Source organism: Chiloscyllium plagiosum, chromosome 12 (genome assembly GCF_004010195.1).
Source record: "Chiloscyllium plagiosum isolate BGI_BamShark_2017 chromosome 12, ASM401019v2, whole genome shotgun sequence".
Classification (NCBI taxonomy): domain Eukaryota; kingdom Metazoa; phylum Chordata; class Chondrichthyes; order Orectolobiformes; family Hemiscylliidae; genus Chiloscyllium; species Chiloscyllium plagiosum.
The window spans coordinates 24,424,679-24,448,750 of record NC_057721.1 but is presented as its reverse complement, the minus strand read 5'-3'; the positions used below and the strand labels follow the sequence as shown (position 1 = coordinate 24,448,750).

At 39.1% G+C, this 24,072-nt stretch overlaps 1 protein-coding gene across 5 annotated transcripts in view; it reads right to left on the bottom strand.

Moving 5' to 3' along the window:
- dmd (dystrophin) overlaps window positions 1-24,072 on the bottom strand; it is a 2,012,228-nt gene that overhangs the window by 588,331 nt on the left and 1,399,825 nt on the right. For all 5 annotated transcript variants that reach the window (XM_043700735.1, XM_043700733.1, XM_043700734.1 and 2 more), the window contains one exon: window positions 3,391-3,566. In XM_043700735.1, the coding sequence (XP_043556670.1) occupies window positions 3,391-3,566 (176 nt within the window). The remainder of the gene's footprint in view (window positions 1-3,390; window positions 3,567-24,072) is intronic.

Below are 24,072 nucleotides of genomic sequence, written 5' to 3'. Positions count from 1 at the left end.
CACTCGATCTATCCTTTCTATACCTTTCATATGTTTCTTCTCTTTTTTAACCAAACCTTCAATTTCTTTAGTCATCCAGCATTCCCTGTACCTACCAGCCTTTCCTTTCACCTTAACAGGAATATACTTTTTTCTGGATTCTCGTTATCTCATTTATGAAAGCTTCCCATTTTTCAGCCGTCCCTTTATCTGTGAACATCTGCCCCAAACCATCAAATTGCCCTTTCTCCAATTTAGAATTTCAACCTTTAGATCTGGTCTATCCTTCTCCATCATTATTTTAAATCTAATAGAATTATGGTCGCTGGTCTCAAAGTGCTTCCCCTTTGCACCTTCTCTAGGAGGTACATCCACATACTGAATCAGAAAATTTTCTTGTACACACTTAACAAATTCATCACTATCTAAACACGGTGGCACAGTGGTTAGCACTGCTGCCTCACAGCGCCGAGACCCAGGTTCAATTCCCGCCTCAGGTAACTGACTGTGTGGAGTTTGCACATTCTCCCCGTGTCTGCGTGGGTGTGCTCCAGTTTCCTCCCACAGTCCAAAAATGTGCAGGTTAGGTGAGTTGGCCATGCTAAGTTGCCCATAGTGTTAGGTGAAGGGGTAAATATAGGGGTATGGGTGGGTTGCGCTTCGGCTGGTCGGTGTGGACTTGTTGGGCCTAAGGGCCTGTTTCCACACTGTAAGTAATCTAATCTAAACCCTTAACACTATGGCAGTCCCAGTCTATGTGTGGAAAGTTAAATCCCCTGCCATAACCACCCTATTATTACAGATAGCTGAGATCTCCTTACAAGTTTGTTTCACAATTTTCTTCTGCCTATTAGTGGGTCTAGAATATAATCCCAATGAGGTGATCATCCCTTTCTTATTTCTCAGTTCCACCCAAATAACTTCCCTGGATGCATTTCTGGGAATATCCTCCCTCAGCACAGCTGTAATGCTATCCCTTATCAAAAATGCCACTCCCCCTCTTCTCTTGCCTCCCTTTCTATCCTTCCTGTAGCATTTGTATCCTGGAACATTAAGCTGCCAGCCCTGCCCAAGCCTGAGCCATGTTTCTGTAATTGCTATGAATCCCAGTCCCATGTTCCTAACATTAGTCCCCTTGCAATTTAGGTGCAATCCATCCTTCTTGTACAGGTCACTGCTATCCCAAAAGAGATTCCAATGACCCAAAAATGTGAATCCTTCTCCCATATACCAGCTCCGCAGCCATGTATTCATCTGCTCTATCCTCCTATTCCTGCCCTCACTAGCTCGTAGCACTGGGAATAATCCAGATATTACTAATCTTGAGGACCTCCTTTTTAAATTCCTGCTTAACTCTCTCTTCAGAATCTCAATCTTTTCCCTTCCTATATCATTGGTTGCAATGTAGACAATGACCTCTTGCTGGTCCTCCTCCCCTTTGAGAACATTGTTCATCTATTTCACAATCATGTACATGACCTGCAAAAGTCTATTGCTATACACCCCATAGTTAACAGTAATTAAAAATATTATATGATTTGCAAGGTTTGGAGTCTTGTTTTTTGCGCACAAGTATTGATCACTAATATCGATCAAGAAAAGCAGTGATTCTACTGCTGACCCCTGGGGAGCTTCGCTTTGTAACTTGTTCCAGTTCAAATAAGACTGTGCTTTACCACTGCTCTGTCACTGATGTCAATGGTCCTTTCATTGTACAATTTTTAACTTTCCTGAAATGCTTATAATGCAGCATTTTATCAAATACTGTTTGAAAATTACATCAACTTCAGGTTGCAATGTTTAAATGCATTTGTGTGATGTGGGTGTCACTGCTTGGACCAGCATTTATTGTCCATCCTTATTTGCCTTCGAGGTGATGGTGAGCTGCCTTCTTAAACTCCTTACTCCATCTGCTGCAAGTAGATCTACAGTGCCATTAGCAAAGGAGTGTCAAAAGTTTGACACCGTGACAGTAAAGGAACAATATATATTTCTAAGCCAGGATGGTGAGTGGTTTGGAGGGGATAGTGTTCCCATGTGTCTGCTGCCCTTACCTTTCTCGATGGACATGGTTGTGGTTTTGGAAAGTGCTCTTTAAGAAGCCTGGGAAAATTTCTACAGTGCATCTTTGTCAATGTTTCACACTGCTGTTTCTGAGCATCAGTGGTGGAGGCAGTAGACATTTGTGGATATGGGGCCTATCAAGCTGCTGCAGTGTTCAGGATGGTGTCAAATGTCTTGTGTTGTTGGAGCTGCACTAATCCAGGTAAGTGGGGAGGATTCTATCATACTCCTGACTTTTGCCTTGCAGCCGACTTCAGAGAGTCAGGAGGTGAGTTACTTACTGCAATTTTTCTAGATTCTGAACTGCTCTTGTAGCTACCTGTATATATGTGACTAGTCCAGTTCAGTTTCTGATCAATAGGAATCCCCAGAATATTGATGGAGAGGGATTTAGTGATAACAATTCCATTACATGTCAAGGAGTGGTGGTTAGATTCTCTCTTGCTGGAGATGGTCATCACCTGTCATTTGTCTGGCACAAATATTACTTGCTACCTGTCAGCCCAAACCTGGATATTGTCTCGGTTTTCTACATTTGGACATGGACTGCTTCCATGTCTGAGAAGTCATGAGTGGTATCTATGACTATATCAGACAGGTGCTTGACTAATCTGTGAGACAGCTCTTCTAATCTTGGCACTGGCTTCACATGTTCATAAGGAAGACTTTGCAGAAGCAATAGGGCTGTTTTTCCCATTGTTGCTTTGGTGCTTAGATTGATGTCAGGTGATCCAACTGATGTCACAACTGAGTGGCTTGATAGGCCATTTCAGAGGGCAGTTAAGAGTCAAGCACATTGCTGTGGGTCTGGAGTCACATATCGACCACACCAGGAAGGCACTTTCATTCCTGAAAGGAGTTTTGCATATAACCCCCTTTTATTGAGTGAATCAAGATGGAAAAATGCTTTCTTTGACAACAATTTAACTTAAAGCAAAATCTAATCAAAATTCAACAAGTCAACAACAATAAAAATTTGAATGCAACAAGAATGAACCAGCGTTTTGTTATACTAGTGGCTGGTGGAATGTTTTGGCTGGAATACAGAATCCCACTGGTATATCATCAAATAGACAATCACCATGAATCTCCTTGGCTCCTCAACTGTGAAAATTTGAGTGGAAAATTAGCGGTAATGCGACTATCCACCAATTTTTCACTGAACTTTTCGCAATCAGGAACACTCTTGAAACTCTCAATAAATAAACTGTCAGAGTTTTCGATATATTGCAGAGATTAAACTTCATCACCTGTACTTGAAATTACAACCTGGATAGAGAAAATATTAAGTATTGAATATCAAGAACAAGCCAACAATAAAATATGGAAAGAAAGTTTTGAGATTGCCTTCTATTTCTCTCATCCACTTGTCTGCAGATATCCTGCCAACGCCTGTGCAGGCTGCTGAGCTTCTCCTGAAGGATGGCACCGTCGGATGCTGATGACTTTCCAGCAATCTCCTCCCCAGTTACATTCAGAGATGTGACAACATTTTGCCGGCTTCCAATTCCATTCTGTAATTCCTGTAAAACAGCAGTACAAAGAATTAATCTCCTTGCTAAATCATCATGGATACACAATGAAATAGCTTTCACCTTCAAGATCAACAGTAGTATTATTCACTGCTTTTCAGAAATAGATTCAGAATGGACTATTAATAAGCAGAAAGCACTTTTTAAAGGTATTGGAACAATAGGTTCAATGGAGCGGCACGGTGGCTCAGTGGATAGCACTGCTGCCTCGCAGCACCAGCAACCGGGGTTTGATTCCCACCTCGGACAACTGTATGTGTGGAGTTTGCACATTATCCCTGTGACTGCATGGGTTTCCTCCAGGGGCTCCGGTTTCCACCCACAATCCAAAGATGTGCAGGTTAGGTAAATTGCCCATAGTGTGAGGTGCATTAGTCATGGATAAATATAGGGTGGGTTACTCTTCAGAGGGTTAGTGTGGATTTGTTGGGCCGAAGGGCCTGCTTCCATACTGTGGGGAATCTAAAAAACGTATGTAGTTCATGTACAAAGCTAAAATTGTTCCTCTCCTGCGCTCTGCATAATTACCATCACTTTACAAAAATACAAAATGCACCCTGTAGAAAAGGCAGTGCAAAAATTGGGATTCATTCACCAATCTTTAATATTAACATAAAAATTACCATCATTGCGATGCAATTTGGGAGAAAGGTGATGGAGAAATATACTGTAAGACTACATATATTTTATTTGAAATACCAATTGGAAATGGGAAGTGTAGACTGCTGTTTTGTAGAGAATGAACTGGTGTTTACTGATACCCTGCAACAAAAGTGGAACCGTTTGGTGTCACTCATTGGTTACATAAGAGCACATAAGTTTTGGAGAAGCTATATTAGAAAATATTGAAAGCCCAGAGGGCAATAAGTATTTTGGGGATGAAAAATAAGTCTGCTCAGCAGCAGCGTTTGTATTGTTTTAACTAACATTTTTGTTACAGACTGAGAAGATAGCAGTTGGCACTCTGGCCTCAAAATGTCTGCAAACAACCCAATTCTCTTCCCCTCCCTCTGAGTGGGAGAAAACTAGCACAAACACTCTGATAGAACTTCTAATTAAGCAAAGGACTTAGGTCCAAATGACTGGCTACTGAATCAAGCACTTCCACAATGGTTGACGTGACATTGTCAGCATAAATTAAAAAGGAACTGTTGGAAAATCACCTCATTCCCCAAACTTTGTTCCTTTTTGCACTATGTTTCTACCCACAAAAGTGCTCATCTTGTCTGTTTTGTCCTTCCTTTTTGAGAACAAATATGAGTGTGTGCTGAGATAGAAAGGATACAGTTTGTTATCATGTCAGTAATTAATAATCCAATTTTTCACTTGTTAAGGGATAAATTTGCCATAAGTTTTTTTTCCTATTTGATGATGAAACCTGCTGAAAGTTTATCTTAGATAGAAGCTCAAGTCTTGCAAGTTAACTACTTTAGTGATTAAATTGACCATTTACACATTTGTGATGAATTGTGGATTGGGCGGGGAGGTTAATTTCCACTGCACTATTCCTATCAGGGTCATGACAATACTTATATAAAAATATTCACCATTTTTCTGAAAAGGATAACAGTTATATATGACCTCTGATATTCATTACAGTTTGGTACATAAGTAATGGTGTGTTGGTTAAACAATAATATTTATGACATGTCATTTCTGCTTGCAATAACTAATAACAACAATACACAGATGTCCAAAGATCAAATGATTATCCTTCCATATTTACAAACACAATTACTGGCATGTAACACATAACAGCCTTTAAAGTACATTAACACTGGTTTCACAGACATTCCTGACCATCAGTGCTAAACTCTGCTCGCAGTTGTCAAGAAGCAAAACACATACTGGATTAAAACCTCACCAGGCACCTTTTGGGGGAAGAGCGAACATTGCTATCACGAGTTTAGATTAGTAACAGAAAAGAGCAGGGGACTATCTAACGTCGACATAAATTGGAAGAGGTCAATTTCAATTAGATTGGGGGGGGCGGGTGCAATTTCAATAAGATGAGGAGGAATCTAAATCAAGTCAAATAGAGCCAAACACTGGCAGGAAAAACAGTGACAGAACAGCAGGCTATCTTTAAGGAGGAAGGTTTTCAGATACAGGCTACATCCATTCCAGCAAAGGTGGAAGGTAGGCTTCTTAGATAATAAGGGACATAGGGAAATATGTTGAAAGTAAATAAAAAGGAATGCATGAATGATGTCAGGTAAATTCTTCAAGTGAGAAGTGGGTCAAGTACAATACTGTACATTGAACAAGGAGAGTGAAGGGGATAATATGACTGGCAAAGAGAGTAGATGAGAATAGAATAACAGTGACCATGAAAGGGGATTCATAAATCTTCCACCAGCAGTTTCAAGTGGGCATTGAGAGGCAGGGTGAATGCTTTCAAGGAGAGAGAGGGTGAAACATGCTGACAAGGCACAGGGAAAAATAATTAGCACATCGTATTAGTGTCTATTAAGAACAGGTAAGCTGAACATTATCAGTTGAATGGGAAATGGCAGCGACACAGATACAGATGTTAAATGTTTCTTTTATGATCATTGTGCATACTCTTGTTTCACTCCTCACCATCCTGAAACCTAACCCAGTGTTGTAGCAGCTACACACTACACAAAGTAAGCCTCTTTCTCCCAGTGTTTCTGATCCATTCCAGGCCATGTCTCTATTGCTGCAGACCAAAATGAGTAAGCCCAGGTTACAGTATGGCCATGACTTCAAGGTGAAAACGTTGATTCATCTTAGTTCCAGTTCTTGGCCATTGAAATACACATACCCAATGAGTAACCTAATTTGGGCAAGAAAAAGATTCAATCTTGCACATATATGGAACAGAACTTCATAATAAAAAGCTAGAACCTAAATAAATCAACATTACTGGACTAGTAGGGTATATTATACTAGAAATGGCTGAAGTGAATAGGAAGTATTTGCAAAGACTCAATTTTTGGAGCATGAAATGCAGCCTGCTTCAATCCTGTGAATGTTAACTGCAAGTTTATGTTGTGCCACACTTGATTTGCTGCTTTACATTCATCCTCAAGCGGTAATTAAAAATTTAAACCCAGATTAAGACATTTGCTACAATGTGACAACCATCACTTCCCAAATAGTGAACTTTCAAGTTCAGCTGTGTTTTTCCTGACATTAAAAAATAGATGAAAATTACTGGTGAGCGAAGCAAATCCAGTTACATTTTAGGTCAACCAGTCTTAAAGGAAATGGAAGGAGGGCTGGAACAAGTTACGTGTTGATTTTTCTTTTGTCGGGATAATATCCATGGGATGAAAACAACACAAGTAGGCTGGTCAGACACATAATCAGAGAATAGCATCATAAAATATTGCCAAAGAGCATCCTCACTGAGTTAAAGTTTTCTGCCTGTCAAACTGCATTTACGCTTCTCTTGATTACCTCATTCATTCATATTTTTCATGACAAAGTTTAAAAACCTGACAGTTATTAAATAATCTCATTGTCATTATTGCCATCTGCTGAAGTAACAGTACAACATTCAGTTTTGAGAAATAACCTTTCAACTCAGGACTTGACTGTTAAGAGGAGAAAGTGAGGTCTGCAGATGCTGGAGATCAGAGCTGAAAATGTGTTGCTGGAAAAGCGCAGCAGGTCAGGCAGCATCCAGGGAACAGAAGAATCGACGTTTCGGGCATTAGCCCTTCTTCAGGAAAATAGATGAAAATGACTGGTTGACTGTTAAGAGGCCAATTTTACTCTCAAAGAGTATAAGTATCTCCTGGGTATGGCACATAGTTGAAACACATGAAGGGAGGTTTTGATGCACAGAAATCAGCCTCTGACATATCCACCTTTTGAATGTATCAGTTATGGTTCAGCTGGTAGCTGTCATGCTTTAGAGTTTGCTCAAGTGTCCAGGATTTGAGCAAAACACAAAGGCAGTAATTTCAGTGCAGCACGAAGGGAGTATTGCACCGGCTGAGGTACCATCATTTGGATGAAATGATAAAATTAAGTTCCAATTGTACTTTCAGATGAATGAGCTACTTTGAAGAGGAGCAGGGAATATATCCCCAGAATCTTGGCTAATATTTAAGCCTCAATCATCACCACAAATGTCATATTGCTGTTTTTTTACATTGTAACAATCATGGCCATAAAAGGAGTGATGTGAATTAAAGCATCTTTTTTAAAAGTGTTGAAAAGTGAGGCATGTTGTCAAAGTCTTTTGTCTTCCACTAATCAGGACAAACTCAGGAATGCCAAATTTCAAATGATCACAATAATTTATAATGTAGGAAAGAAGGGGCAGCTCAATGGTTGACAATTTTTCCTCTTGCAGCTGAACAGGACTATATGTGATTGAAATTTAAAGCTTGTATGATCTGTTCAGCCCAATTGTCTGCTGTGTGATTTGTTCAGGCAAACTCCTCAGCAAAAGCAATGAGGAAAAGAAATATCCATCTGGCATACCACACATACCCTAGCTTGATCGATGATAAACGCTGACTCCATTTTTTTATATATGGAACTAAACATTAGTTGAGGAAAATAATTATCAGAATCCTATTATGTAACACTGCCATATTGCCTAATTTATTGAGACTTTATTCCTTTAGATTAAAAGCTCATGATAATCATATGACTTTAAAATCCTTGTTACAAACATGACATTCATTTGAGTACATTGACATACCAATCTACTGAGACAAAAATTATGACTGTGAAAAGTTATAGGCTGTACCTTTATGAAAATATTCATGATCTAATCCAGAAAAACGACTGAAAGGTTCATCCTCCCATAACTCAGCTCAAACTCTGAAGGGATCAGGGAAATTGTTCTTGTATGAGCACAAATAATCCCCGAATATGTTGAAGTGATTTAACAGAGTGAGGAAACAATTCAAATTCATGACAGCAGATTTTCCCAATGTAAGTCAAATAGAATATCCAAAATTACCAGTGCAATAAAGGTGGATACTGCAAAAGCTGTGGGCCTGATAACAACCAGCCACTAGTGTTGAAAAATTGATCGCTATAGTGCTCCTATTCAAGTTGTTCTAGTATAGCCACAAAAGTAGGATACAGCCAACAATGTGTACAGTTGCCCTAAAATGCCCTGTTCACAAAAAAAAAATGACACAAATACAATTGGTCAATGCCCACCAGTTTACTCACGATCATCAGAAAAGGAAGGGATTGCAACAGTGTTATCAAGCTGCACTTAGACAGCACTAAGGTGTTTGCTGAAGATTAGTTTGTCTGCTGGGCTACTCGGTTGCACCTTATTACAACCTTGAACAAGAGAGCTGAAAGGTAGAGGTGAGATGCATGTGGCTGCATTTATCAAGACAATGTTTGACTCACTGTGGCATCAAGGAACCCGAGCAAAACTGAAGCAAAGGAACCATGGGGAAGATTCTGCCCTGGTTGGAAATATACCTCGTACAAAGAAGGATGAACGCTGTTGTTAACAGTTAATCTTCTTTACCCCAGGCTTTCATGACAGGAGTTTGCCAGTATAAAGGCCCAAAGCTTCACCAAGGAGCTTTGTAACATGATCAGGTCAGAAGCAAGGATTTTTGCTCATAATTACGTAATTTGCAGTACCAATAGCGACTCCTCAGATACTAACATAATGTGTCCATATGTAGAAAGGCCTGGACAACATTCAGGCTTGACTGTTAAGTAGCAAGTAACATTTTCATCACACAATTGTGACACTGAATCATTTCCAATGAAAGAATCCAACCATTTTCCCTTAAGACGTAATGGCATTATCATTGGTGAATCTCAACCATCATCAACATTCTGGGAGGTTGACATTGACCAGAAATTGAACTGAACCAGTCATACAAATACCCTCAATATTGGAGCAGGTCAGAAACTGGCAAGTAACTCACCAAAAATCTGTTCACTATCTGCAAGTTTCTAGTGAACAGAATGGGGGAATACCCTCCACTGGCCTAGACAAATGCAACTCCAACAACACTCAAGAAATTCAATACAATCCAGCTCAAGGAATGTGCTTGACCGGCATCCCATACATCACCTTGAGCATCACTCCCTACACACTGACACATGATCGAAGCATCTGCAAGATACAAAGCCTCCTTCAAAAGCATTTTCCAAACTCATGACTCATGAAAAGGGTAGGAGATGGATGCGAACACCACCACATCCAAGTTCCTTTCCAAGCCAATACCATTCTGACTTGGAACTAAATCACGATTCCTCCATTATCACTGAATCAAAATCTTGGAACACTCTTCTTAACAAAACTGCAGCTCGACATGAATGACAGAAGTTCAGGAAGGCAGCTTATCACTACCTAATGGCAATTAGTATGAATAAGAAAGATTGGCCTAGCCAGTAACACCATGTCCTGTGAAAGAATAAATGAATGGACAAAAATTGTTGCAATTGATATGTCCAAAAGAAGCTGGATAAATCTTTAGTTAGATTGAGATTGAAGAGTGATGTGTATATACAGCGTAACCTCCGATGTCCCAAAACAGGAATATGACAAATATAAAGATTTTTTCTAATAATTTTGATGAAGAGATAAGTGTTGACCACAACACCAGAAGAATTATTCTGCCCTTCTCTGAATAGTGCCATAGGATCTTCTATCTGAATCACTGAAGAGGGCAAGTAGTCGTGCTTTCAATTACCATCACATTCAAAGGGCAGTACCATTAGCGAAGCAACATCTCTTTGGTGCTATGTTGGTGTGTCAGCTCAACTCCAAATTGGAAACGTGATTTAAGCTTACAGCCTTTAGATTAAGCAGCAACGACTCAAAGTGACATTTAACAAAGTTTCATACAATTCATCACAGAGTGCAAGAACCAATAATGCAGGACTTTTGCTGGAAAATTAAATGAATTCAGTGGAGTTCACAGCAAGTTCATTCAATAAATGGCATACTTTTATTAGTGGTTTCCAACACAAGATTATTTTCCAGTTGTAAGCAGGACAATGAATTGGATCAACTGTATTCCTTGTAAGTCCTATAATCTTTTGCATCAGTGGCCACTGAAGATACCATTAAAGATGTCTGCAAATTTGATACTGGCTCTTTAGTAATGATTTCCAGGAGGTTTTCTTTCTTCTCTCCAGAATTCTAAACAGGTTCCTCAATGGACTGAATTTGAAAAAAAAAATCCACACTATGATGAAACAGAACCTTCCCAAGCTGTATCTAAGCACAGCAAGTTATGGAATGAAGTTTCCTGAAGAAGGGCTCATGCCTGAAACTTCAATTCTCCTGCTCCTTGGATGCTGCCTGATCTGCTGCGCTTTTCCAGCAACACATTTTTCAGCTCTGATCTCCAGCATCTGCAGTCCTTACGTTCTCCTATGGAATGAAGGGGGTGATCAGAAGGATAGCTTCATTCCACACTTCCATCCATTATAAACACAAAAAGGATGGTTTATATGTGTGAGGAATGGTGAAAAATAATAATGGTTTTGATTACATGATCAGCCGAAAGTTATTTCCGAGCTGCCCTTTACTGAAATAGTGTTTTGTGCATTACACCCATTGAATAAATTCAGAAAATGAAATACAAATCTTGACTTCTGTAACCCCAATACTTTTCATTACCAATCCACAATTTATTTTGGTGGTGTAATTTTTCTCACATGCACAGAATAGATAAATATTTGACATAACTTTTGTTTTGGTGAAACACCAACTCTTTCATGTCACAGTTTTTGAAATCTTCCACCTCTTCCTTCACTCCCATTTTGTCTGTCACATTTCCTCCTTAATTCTGAAGTTCAAATGATTTCTCTTTGAGGAATGTCAATACATTCAAGAAACAGTTTGTCACATGTCATGGGCCATCCACAGGGAAGGAGAGCAAATGGAAGAGTTCTTTGAAAATAGTATTCTGATGCCAGCTGTTAGGAAATACATAGAAATGAATTTGTTGGTTCTCCTTCCCTACAGATGAGAGATTCCCTTCAATCTATATTGGAAAATATAGGCATTTATTCAATGTTTTCTTACAAAGAAATAATTGGGATCAGGAAACTATAAGAACCTGTGCTCCCAGAGATTAAAGTACCACTTTAGTGCTCTAATATATTGCACCATACAATCTTTGTCATGATATAGAGTCATAGAGCTATACAGCATGGAAACAGACCTTTCGGTCGAACTCGTTGATGCTGATCAGATATCCTGAGTTAATCTAGATCCCATTTGCCAGCATTTAGCCCATATCCCTCTAAAACCTTTATATTCATGTAGCCCATCAAGATGCCTTTTAAATGTTGCAATTGTACCAGCTTCCTCCACTTTCTCTGGCAGCTCATTCCATCTTCGAACAAAGTCTATGTCCAGAGTTTAGTTTCCTTGAAACTAAACAGCAGAGGTAGTCAGCTGTGAAAGTTCACTGCCTGGTCGCACAACAGTGCAGGTTCACTTTTTTCATCTCCCATGTGGAACCTGCTCTCTCACTCTCTTCGTCCTTTTTTATAATGCTGCTGTTTTGATCTTTTTTTCCCTGAAACTTCCAAAACAATCCAACAGCTTATAAAACAGTAATCACTGCTCCAAGAATTCGAGGAAATCAGCTCAAACATTGAAAATACCTCAGAAAAGGCACAACTCTGACAGCCACAATTTTTTCCCACCCTCCATCTTTTGGGATTCACAGCTATTCAAATAACTATATAACCTAATATGGAAAATGATAAGTGGAACTTGATTCTCTTTTATTGGAAGATCAGGAAAGGAAAGTGGTGTTCTTTAACCAGATAGTGTGAAAAGTGTAGTCCATGATACAATAAGCAGAAAGGGAAGTGCAGAAAGTCAGGAAGGGAAGACGTTTGACATATGCTTGTCTGTTTTTACCCTGAACAAGCAACATTAACCCTTTGGATTTTGCTGCAGGGTCGACTGTTCCTGGCAGAAATGAGATGGACATCGCTTTGGACAGCTTTTAGTCTTCGAGATTGTCCACTTGGAAGAGGCAATTATTCCTCAAATATGTAAATTAGAGTGTCGCTGGTAGTTATAGAATGTGGACTGTTCAATAAAATTGAATGTGGACTGAGTACATAAAATTATGATAGGCATGGATAGGGTGGATAGTTGGGAATCTTTTCTCCAGGGTGCAACTTTCAAAAATGAAAAGGCACAGGTTAAAAGTAAGAGGAGGTGAGTTTATAAGAGATGAGCAAGGCAAATTGTTCACACAGAAGGTGGCATATGCCTGGAATGTGCTGCGAGGCAAGGTAGCAATTTTAATATGATAGCAATTTTAAGAGGCATTTAGACAGACACATGAACAGGCAGGGAATAGAGGGACAGATGGGATTTTTAGTTACGAATAGCATCATGGTTGGCACACCTTCCAGTGCTGTGCTATTCTCCATTCTATGTTCTATATGAATATGCAGAGTTTCATATAATTGCAGTCAACTTTGAATAGTCTAACCCACAATCCTTGAAGGAATCATTGCAGAACCAGAAACCTTCAATGTTTATTCTTGCAGTTCCAGGAGAAACTGGAATGATAACTTAATGCTGTAGTGCCACTTTATTTCAAACATCAGGCATAAATTTAATTCCTTCCACTGATCAGCCAATCAAAAAACTGAATTTAGAGGACAAGCGTTTCACATGCTAGGTATATGGGCCAATATAAGCAAGAAGTTTTGCCAATCATTAAGACTTGTTCAACAATTTTCAATGAGTAGTCACTTTGCACAAACAGTGGATATTTATGTTCAGCTTAAGTTTTCTAGCAAACGGTTTTCTATTGCATCATATGAAAAAAAACCTACAAGTACAGATTCACCTAACACAATGAGATTTTGAACTTCAATAAGAAATATCAATGCCAAAGAGATCTGGGATTTCTGTCAATTGCTGCTGGCATTGACTAAGGATGAACTGCAGCAAGTAATAAAACAAGTAAATCTATACCGATTGATGTTCAGTGGAGCCAAGAGAATTACTGGGTGATCATCAATAAAGACAAATCATGAGGGGAATGATTTTGGTACATAGTTTTGTCAGACCCTTGTGTCTCACACACAGATGTGAAGTGTATTTCACTCACAGTAAATGCTGTGATGTGACAAATCCTGGAGCCAAAGCTTCAAATCATAGGATTTAGCCTAGCATGGAAAAATCAAATAACATTTTATTAACTTTGCATACAAGATTATTGTGTTCTCCTTTTCCACCATGTCTTGCACAAAATGTTATCAACATGCTAATTAGTTTCTCACATTCATCGATTGGTAGCTAAACTAAACTCAGCTCATTGTAGATTCTCAATCATTTCCAGCATCTGACCCTTCATTATAGACATGATCTAAATTTCCCTATCATTTTTGCTTGGCAATCTGGAATCAGCTTAATTATTAATATATTATGCTAACGATGTCCATACAAGCATACAAATTGAGAGCTCAGAAGCTCTGAAGACAGAAAGAACTACATGCAGAGTGCAGACAGGAGTATGGAACATTCAGAAAGGCTTTGTGGGATCACTTAGCTGCAAAATTGGATAATTATTACAACATTGAATGAGCATCATCAACTCATAACGACTTGTAAGTGGTTTCTAGGTTTTTATAAGATCGTAAAACAAAGCCAAGTAGTCGGCCTTTCAGTCCTTTAAGTCTGCTTAGCCGTTAAGTGAGATCATGACTGATCTGAAGATCCTCAACTCTGATGTGGCGGTACCTGTTTGGACTGGGGTGGACAAAGTTAAAGATCACACAACACAAGGTTATAGTCCAACAGGTTTATTTGGAAGTACAAGCTTTTGGAGCACTAGCTACCTTATGAAGGAGCAGCGTTCTGAAAGCTTGCACTTCTAAATAAACATGTTGGACTATAACCTGGTGTTGTGTGATTTTTAACTTGATTCTCAACTTCACATTGTCCAAAAATGCCTATTTGCTATTACCCTTGATTCCAGTACTGATTACAATTTGCCTATTTCAGTCCTGCATATACTAAATGACCAAGCCTTGACAGACCTCTGTGATAAAGAATTCCGCATATTCACTACCCTCAAGAGGAAATAGAAAACCTCCTCATCACTGTTTTAATAGTTTGACTTTATAAAACTATTTTCTGAACTCTTAAACCAGAAATAAAACAAAAGTATGAGGTACACAAGTCCAGAAAGTATTAACAATAAATGCAAAATGGTAACCAAAATTATTTTACATTGCTAATTAAAAATGCATTAAGCTATGCGCTACTGCTGACTGAAGGACAGGTCCAAGTAAGCAGAAAAATTATGAAATGAAGAATTCTGATCTGATTTGTTTCACTTGCAACTAAAGAAATACACAGTATTGTTTGATCTTAAAATAAATGTGTTTCTGATTTCAATTTGTTGATGGGTATATTGTTAGAACCAATTACAGACGCATGTATCAGCTCAGCTCTTTTTAAGCAACAAAGACCTTTCATTCTTTTTAGCATTCAACTATTGAGTCAGTTCTGCTATAACGCAATACTTCCGTTCTCATGCAATCCAGTGTCATAAGAAAATCATGTTACAGCAGCACCGTTTTAACTAGTGGGACCGGAATCACATCATAACCAATGCAGGCTTTTAAAGTGTGGACTATAGAAACATTGTCCTCAATTCACCAATTGCTTTACCGAAATGCCTTATCAATTTGCTTTAACAAAACGTACTTTATAGGAGAATGACCTGTACCATACTTCAAGTAAGACATAGGTTTTCTTGAATAAACAAAAAAGTAATTTAATTATATAATAATGGCAAGAAAACAAATAATAATACACATGTGAAGCTTTAAAAAAACTGACAAGTACAAGAGGATGATAAATAATATGAAGTTTTTAAAGTTCTTTAATGTTATAATTGAACTTTGTTTTATTGCTGTGTGACTGATGCCTTCCATCCTTATTAATTTCAAAATCTGTAGAATGTTGGAATTTTTGGTGGATGGTTATCTTTCTACTTTACCTTAACACCCATACTGGTTTTGAATTACAGAGAGGAGAACACAGGGAGAAAGAATTTTCTAGTGCTCACTGCTACTAATCCATCTTCCTTTCTGTCTGTTTACTGCTCTATGAACTAGTCATTGAACTATGATTCATTTTTGCATTCCCGGGTGTGACTTCATTGTTTTTACAAACTGAATGTAGCAGGCAAACTCTCTTGTCCAAGATGTGGAACTTATCACACAAATGCAAATTAACACAAGAGCTACAAGTTTCTTGCTGCCTGACACAGCTGCCTGACTGGTTTCAATGTCTTGAAGTAAAATGATTACTTCAGTTCAGGTGATTTAGTTGACATTTCACACTGATTTCCTGAATGTGCCTTAATTTATGGTCAAGTGATTACTGTAGCCGTTTCTATCCACTTTTCTTCATGTTAAAAAAAAATTGATCCATGCCAGCACCAGTTATTAAAACCAGCTGACAGACCTTAGAAATTGGTAGTCTATATTTTACCACTAATCTGATAATGTTTTTCTAATAGCAAATGGTTTATGTAATCTGTATGTACCAATTGTTCATTCTGAATGTCTTGTAACCTTGAGCAATAGATTGTTAATCCACAATTGAGTTGACTGATTTCTTCTCTAGCTTCCTATACATGGTATATGTTTATCAATTAATTTACCTGATATGAATGGAATATCAAATTTGCCTGAAAATCTTGACTTTGTAATTAATAGCTCAAAATAAGTAATCTGTTTCAGTTCAGTAGGCTGTTGTTTGTTGATTGATTGTTAATTCTTTGCTTGAGAGAAGCTAATCAGTATGACATAATATCAATGCGGAAAGTGGCACAAAACCTCCCAAATTTTATTTGCAGCCAGCTGGATTTCATGTTTCAAAGATTTATATTTCTTATAAAGGGCAAGTGTGCCATTACAGATCATTCTCATTATGTTTAAACATTGTACTGGTGAATTTCGCTGAACATTAGAGCTTCACATTTATTTCACAAGTTTACATGTTTCAGCCTATAAAATCTGCATTGAATATGTTCCTCTGAAGAGGATGATTCATAGCATGGTGCAGGATTATATTTTATGTAGTGGGACTTCCACTGATAGACAATTATCATCCTCAACACATGTGACTTTACAGGAGCCAATGACTAAAAATATTACATCTTTCAGATTGAAACAGATGAGATTTTACCTAATGATACCTTGATCAGTTAAAAAGAAAACACAAATTGCTTTTAATCAGCTGGTCACAAGTAAGACATTGCAAGTTACTCTGTATGGTGTGTGTCTACTTTGAGATCATGGAACAGATAACCATTCAAAGAGGGGAGTGAGCAAAAAATAATTCATACATTTGTAAGCAGTAAGGCATTGCAGAGATCCTGTTTTTTGAATTCTTAAGGCAAGGAATACAAATAAAAATTGGAATAATTGCATTTACTAATGCAGAAGTTGAAACAGGATATCCCTTCAACTATTTTCAGAAACCATGGGTGTCTGCACTGTATCTCAGTTTTGAGCATATGTCTTTACGGTCCCTAAACCAACAAGGATTTTCATCCTTCAAGAGATCATTAGCTCAGATTAAGATACAGCAAAAGAATTTCTCATCGTAGAGTGTCACTCTGCAATAGCACTTACTTATGGGACAATTGGTTACTTTGATAAAACAAAGAACTGTGGATGCTAGACCTCTGAAACAAAAAACAGAAATTGCTAGAGAAACTCAGTAGGTCTGTCAACATCTTTGGAGAGAAAGTACTGTGAACATTTTAAGTCGAGAGACCATTCTTCAGAACGCATTGGAACCAACTCTCATAATGCCACTACACCCCTTCTTAGATGTGCCCTCAGCAGAAAGAAGATACAAAAGGGCAGTAGCTTCCTAGGAGGTCAACATCAAGTGTTATCCATCAGGAAAGAGGCTGAAGTCCACAAGGCACTATGTCTCTAAAATTCCACATTTCAAAATACAAATGACATTAGATTCTAGTTGTTGCTTTGGAGCAACAAGCTATGATGTCAAATATTTCCTGACAAAATTAGAAAGACCCATGCAGATCAGAGTTAAAAAGTGCTGAGGGTATAATGAGGAATCAGCAAATCCATACTTGCTTGTAACATGCCTTCCAATTCCACCATCAATAACTATTAGTGCCAATGTAACATCACATTTGAATGATTTTGCTTGTACCTAATACTGAAAATGTAAAACAAATCCAGACATTTAAACAAAACACTCTCCTTTACAATTGTTTTAATTAAAATGTAAGGATGAAGGAAGAAGTTTGATGTCACATTGTTTTGATTTGAATGTATTAAAATGCAACTTGTGGGATTTGAGTATAATTCTAAGTTTCATTTAATGAATGAAAACAAAGATATATTAAAAATACCAACAAAGGAAATTGATACCTTGCCACGTTGTATTTACACAATAATCTGGAACATTGTAACCTAAAAATTTTCAAAATCAAACTAAAATTAACATAATGGAGTTGTAAAATGTTTGATGTAATTCTTGTTCAGAACTTAAAATGGATTCTCTGATTCACCTTTTACAAAAAAGTTGCATCGAGTTCCTGCATTAATACCAGTCTCTCATCACAGTTACACCAACCTAACATTCACAAACAACATTAAAGTATCTGGCTCTGTAGGCTAGGAGGCTGTATGTGCCTCTGAAGTGAAGGTTCAGATGTTCATTCTGAATAATTCACCCACATTTCAGGCAGCATTCAAGTGGCACAGCAGAAAAGCTTGGAGTTTGTCTTCTTTTTAAGCTGCTATCTTCTCTTGAGCATTGACTAGGCTTTAGATCTAAACATCCATTTCAAAGTTGTTGAAACGAAGAGCAGGACCATTTGTGGCACATGTTCACACTGAAAAAAGAATCTGGCCTTACAGCAATGTAAAGCTCTCAGTTCCAAGATGAATAACAATAATTTTAATTAACAAAGGACCCAATATGGAAAAAGCTCTAAAATGTTTCCTAAGAATGCAAAGATTCTAACAAAAATGACAAAGGAGGAAACATGAGGTCAGGTGTGAAAAGATTTGTCGTCTCGAGAAGTTAAGAGCTGTTGATCACGGACTTATTACACATCATACAAAACAGAACAGTGCTCACTGTCAGTAACAAGCCTAACATTAATTTATGAAAGAGTTGGCTTTGGGCTTAGGGTGAAGATTTCTCTGTACACAAAATGAAGGTTAAAAGGTTGATGTAGGATTCAACAGTCAAAGTAAAATATAACAGTTTCCTTGCACAGATAACAATTGGTGAAAAGTAGTGTTAAATCGTTATTTCACAGAATTTAATCTTAGCAGTTTCATTCCACAGTTAAGACACTGTAAACATTAAAGTCTTTTGTATAGCCTTTAGCTGCAAAGTTTAGATTGTTGACAAGTCTCCAGAAATTGTAGAAAAGCACAGGCTTCTTCAGTTTAGTCACAACAGAGCAACTTCTCAATTTCTGTATCTAAGTTCATCATCTATTTGAAGTTGTACATCTGTTCACACGAGATATTTTTAGATCATTGATGATGCTGTGATTTTAAGGGTGTATTTTGTCCTGGTTTCTTTCAAGAGAGGTTTTAAGGCCGAGGTACCAAGCCAGCTATTGAAGGCCCATAAAGTAAACTGCTTGGGAGACCTTAGGTTTGTTTTTAAGGTTGGAACAATAGAAGCAGCCTGGATGGTTGTGGCCAGCTCTTACAGATTAGGATGACTAGTTTTCTGTCTTTTAGCTTTGAAATTCAGCATCAGTTGCTATTGGAGTCTCAACAGGCTTGGAAGCTGCAATAAATGTCTACTGGCTACAACTCCGAATTTTCACTTGATTTTTTTTCTTTCTCTCTCTGCTGCTGTTTCTCATTTTACTTTTTTGCCAAGAGTTGTGTCTATGGGATGTTACTATATTGGAACAGTTAATCAGTGACAGTTACTAGGGAGTTTTGAGAAGAATTGTAGCTCAGGGTTGAGGTTCTGGATATAGGTTTGCTCACCTTTTTCAGATGTTTCATCACCATACTAGGTAACAACTTCAGTGAGCCTCTGGATGAAGCACTGGTGGTGTAGCTCACTATTTATGTGTTTGGGTTTCCTTGGGCTGGTGATGTCATTTTCTGTGGTGGCATCATTTCCTATGGGGGTGGGGAATAAATGGGATCCAAGTCAATGCATTTGTTGATAGAGTTCCGGTTGGAATGCCATGCTTCTAGGACTTCTCGTGTCTCTCTGTTCGGCTTGTCCTAGGATGGATATGTTGTCCCAGTCAAAGTGGTGTCCTTCCTTATCTGTATGTAAGGATACAGTGAGAGTGGGTCATGTCTTTTCTGTGACTTGTCGATGTTCATGTATCCTGGTGGCTAGTTTTCTGCCTGTTTATCCATTGTAGGGTTTGTTACAGGTATTTGCAAGGTATTTTATAAATGGCATTAGTTTTACTTGTTGCCTGTATAGGGTCTTTCAAGTTCATTAGCTGCTGTTTTAGTGCGTTGGTGGGTTTGTGGGCTGCCATGACGCCAAGGGGTCTGAGTAGTCTGGCAGTCATTTCCGAGATGTCTTTGCCATAGGGGAGAGTGGCTAGGGTTTCTGGATGCGTTTTTTCTGCTTGTTTGGGTTTGTTGCTGAGAAACTGGTGGACTGTGTTCATTGGGTACCTGTTCTTTTTGAATACACTGTATAGGTGATTTTCCTTTGTTCTGCGTAGTTCCTCTGTGCTGCAGTGTATGGTGGCTCATTGAAATAATGTTCTAATGCAGCTTTGTTTGTGGGTATTGGGATGGTTCTTCTATAGTTCAATATTTGGTCTGTATGTGTTGTTTTCCTGTAGATGCTGGTTTGAAGTTTCCCATTGGCTGTTTGCTGTACTGTGACATCTCTAAAGCAGAATGTTTGGTGACAAACACCTGAATCCTGGCACTAAGCTAATGATCTGCAGAGCTGCAGTTTTACCTGTCCATCTGCATGCATCAAAGACATAGACAACATACAGCAGATATCTCAAATCTCGAGAGAAATGTCACCAGTAAGGGGACTAAGATTTCTGCGGAGAACGGAGAAGAATGGGGTTGGGAAACATTTCAGCCACGATTGATTGACAGAGCAGACTTGATGGGCCAAGTGGCCAAATTCTGCTTCTATCTTCTGATCAGTGATGGCTTCACAATATTCTGCAGACTCAGTGGCTGGATAGGCACCACCAATTTCATGTCTGAGTCCAAAACACAAGCACTGGTTGCTGTCAGTTATTTGTCCTGGGTGAGCTACATCATCCACATGCCTTCCAGAACAAATTTTCTATTCTGAGATTTGTCACATAAGTGATTACTAAGGAGACTACAGAAAAAGCTTCAAGGACATCATCAAAGTCTCTTTAAAAAAAACACAGCATCTCCACTGACTCAGTGTAACCCCTTCCCTTAGACACCCAAACTGCAGAAGAAGCATCAGTGGAGTTGCCAACCATCTCGAGTATTACTGCTAGGCCCCAGGTAAAGGCCATGTGCAAACAGCTGAAGAACCATGTGGAAATCTGCACCTACCACAATGCAGCAGGCTGTGTAGACCCAGCAATGGACAAGTTAGTCACCTCAGGATCCACAACTCCAGGTTAGAAGAAAGTTGTTCATGTTTTTCAGGGACTGCCTAAGTAGAAGGCACAACTGCGGCAAAATGTCCCCTGCCTTTACATTCCACTCCCTTGCAAAAACATTCTACTTAACTTCCTAATCGTTTGCTTTACCTGTACACTAACCTTTGGTGATTCACAGCTGCGTACTCAATGATTGTTGCCTCAGATTTGTGTGATCTCTCTCCATTTAAATAATATGCTGCTTTTATATTCATTCTGCTAAAATGATCATGCTCATATTTTCCCATACAAATCATCTTCTACTATTTATTAATTCTTTCACAAAATGTGGATGTTGCTGGCAAGGCCAACATTTGTTGCCCACCCTAACTGCTCTTGAGAAAGTGGTTGTCAGCTGCATTCTTGAACTGCTGGGATTCATATGGTTAGGATACATCTACAGTATTTTTTTTGTAAATATATTTATTCGCAATTTTTTTAACTTTACAACATATAAAATTATTGAAAAAAAACACAAATATCAGTATAATAAAAAGAAAAAAAACACAAATTACAGTACAACTATCTACTAACTGCTAACCTACTCTATAATGCAAAACAAACCCTAACTCTGTGCAAAGCAACACCAAAAACAAAAAGAAAGAAAACTGTGCAAAGCAACACCAAAAACAAAAAGAAAGAAAAGTAAAAAAAAACAAAAAAAAACCACAAAATACATAACAGCTATGCTCAGCACAGGGCTCCTAAACAAAGGAACGGGAACATTGTATACATACCCGTATTAACTCGGGAGACCCCCTTCAGGGTCCAGGGCTTGACAAATCTAATCATCCTGATTAAACAAACGCCCTAGTTAAGATAATTGATAAATTTATAGCCAAATAATTCAAGTAGGGCTGCCATGTCTTATAAAAATGGTCTGTTGTATGGTGCACCATGTTTGTAAAAAGGTCCAAGGGAATGTACTCCATAATTAATTTCTGCCATCCCAGCAAGCCCGTGGGTTCTCAGACACCCAGTTCATCAGAATGTTCTTCCGTGCACAGTATACAAGAATATTAAATAGTTTCTTCCCATGCCTGTCTAAGGATGGTAAATTTGGTAGATCTCAGAGGACAGATATCGGGTCGACCTTGACTTCAGTTCTCAATACCCTCCCTATCTCTCCCGCCACAGTGCTCCAATAAACACAGAACCTGCGGCATGTCGAGAAGCAATGGGTAAGAGTAACCACACTTATTTTACATTTGGGGCACACTGAAGATGCCCCTTTTTTAAACTTCGCCAGACGGTCTGGTGCCAGATGAGCCCTATGCAGAACTTTTAACTGGGTAGCGCATGTCCTGCTACAGATTGAGATCTTTCGAGTATTCTCCCATATGTTCTCCCAAGTTTCAGAAAAGATCTCCACTCCCAGCTCTTGCTCCCAGACCTCACATAAGCGGTTAATATCCTGCCAAGCCCTGCCACCCAGCAGCGATAGAGGGCACTAACTGAAAGGGTGCTTGCGGAGTGTAGCAACAACCTCTCTGTATCGGGCTTATAGGGCTTAGTGAGAAGCGTAGTCTTCTTCTGGATGAAATCCCTAACCTGAAAAAAACGGAAAAGGTCTCTGCTGGACAACCCGTATTTGCGGCTCAGTTGCTCAAAAGACATCATAACCTCCCCCTCAAACAAGTCTCCCAAACTAGAAACTCCTCTCGCTGCCCATAGCTTGAACCCTGAGTCCATCATCCCTGGTCGGAACCCTGGCATGCCAACTATAGATGTAAGTGGCGAAGTCTTGGATAAGCAACCCTCACTCTGACGCATCGCCCTCCATGCCTTGACTGTACTAATGACAATGGGGTTCCGGCAGTGGTCCATAACTGTCCTCATCTTATCCATGAACAATAGGTTAATAAGAGGGCACTTTGCTTGGGAGGCCTCAATATCCAGCCATATTGAGTTTGAATCGTTACCTACCCAACCACAGACAAAGGACAGTAGGGAACTCAATTGATATCTCCTGATGTCTGGGAAATCAACTCCTCCCCCTCCTTGAGGCAACTGCAATTTAGTAAGTTTGATGGTGGGCCGCCCACAATGCCAGACAAAGGAACCAAACCACCCCATAAGCTTCCACAGCGTTGACCTGGGAAACATTATAGGGAGTATACGCATGGGATAAAGCAAATGAGGAAGAACATTCATCTTAATGAGAGATATTCGGCCGAGCCATGAAATTGGAAGAGCCTCCCATCTCTGGAGATCTCGCCTAATATTGTCGAGCAAATGAGCAAAGTTAGTCCGAAATAACAGATCAAACTTGGGGGTAATAAAAATGCCTCGGTACCGGAACTCTGCCCGTGACCACTTAAAAGGGAACTTAGAGCCACCTTCAACTTCTGGCACATCCTTAAGGTTCCCCAAAGGCATAGCCTCCGATTTTGCAAAGTTAATCTTATATCCTGAAGTAGCCCCAAATGAATTGATACATTGTATCAAATGTGGTACGGAGGTGATCGGGTTCAATAAAAACAGAAGGACATCATCCGCATACAATGTAATCTTGTGTGAAATCGATCCCACTTCCGGAGCGGTTACATGGACGTTCTGACAAATGGCCTCTGCCAGCGGCTCTATCACCAACGTAATTAACAATGGTGAGAGGGGGCAGCCTTGCCGACTCCCCCTACCAATTGTAAAATTCCCAGACTTCACCCTGTTGGTGATGACCGCGGCCAGAGGGCGGCGATATAAAACCTCCACCCACCGAGCAAAGACCCCACCCAACCCGAACTGCTCTAAGACATAAAAAAGATACGAGGAGAAAGTGAGGTCTGCAGATGCTGGAGATCAGAGATGGAAATGTGTTGCTGGAAAAGCACAGCAGGTCAGGCAGCATCTAGGGAACAGGAGAATCGACGTTTCGGGCATTAGCCCTT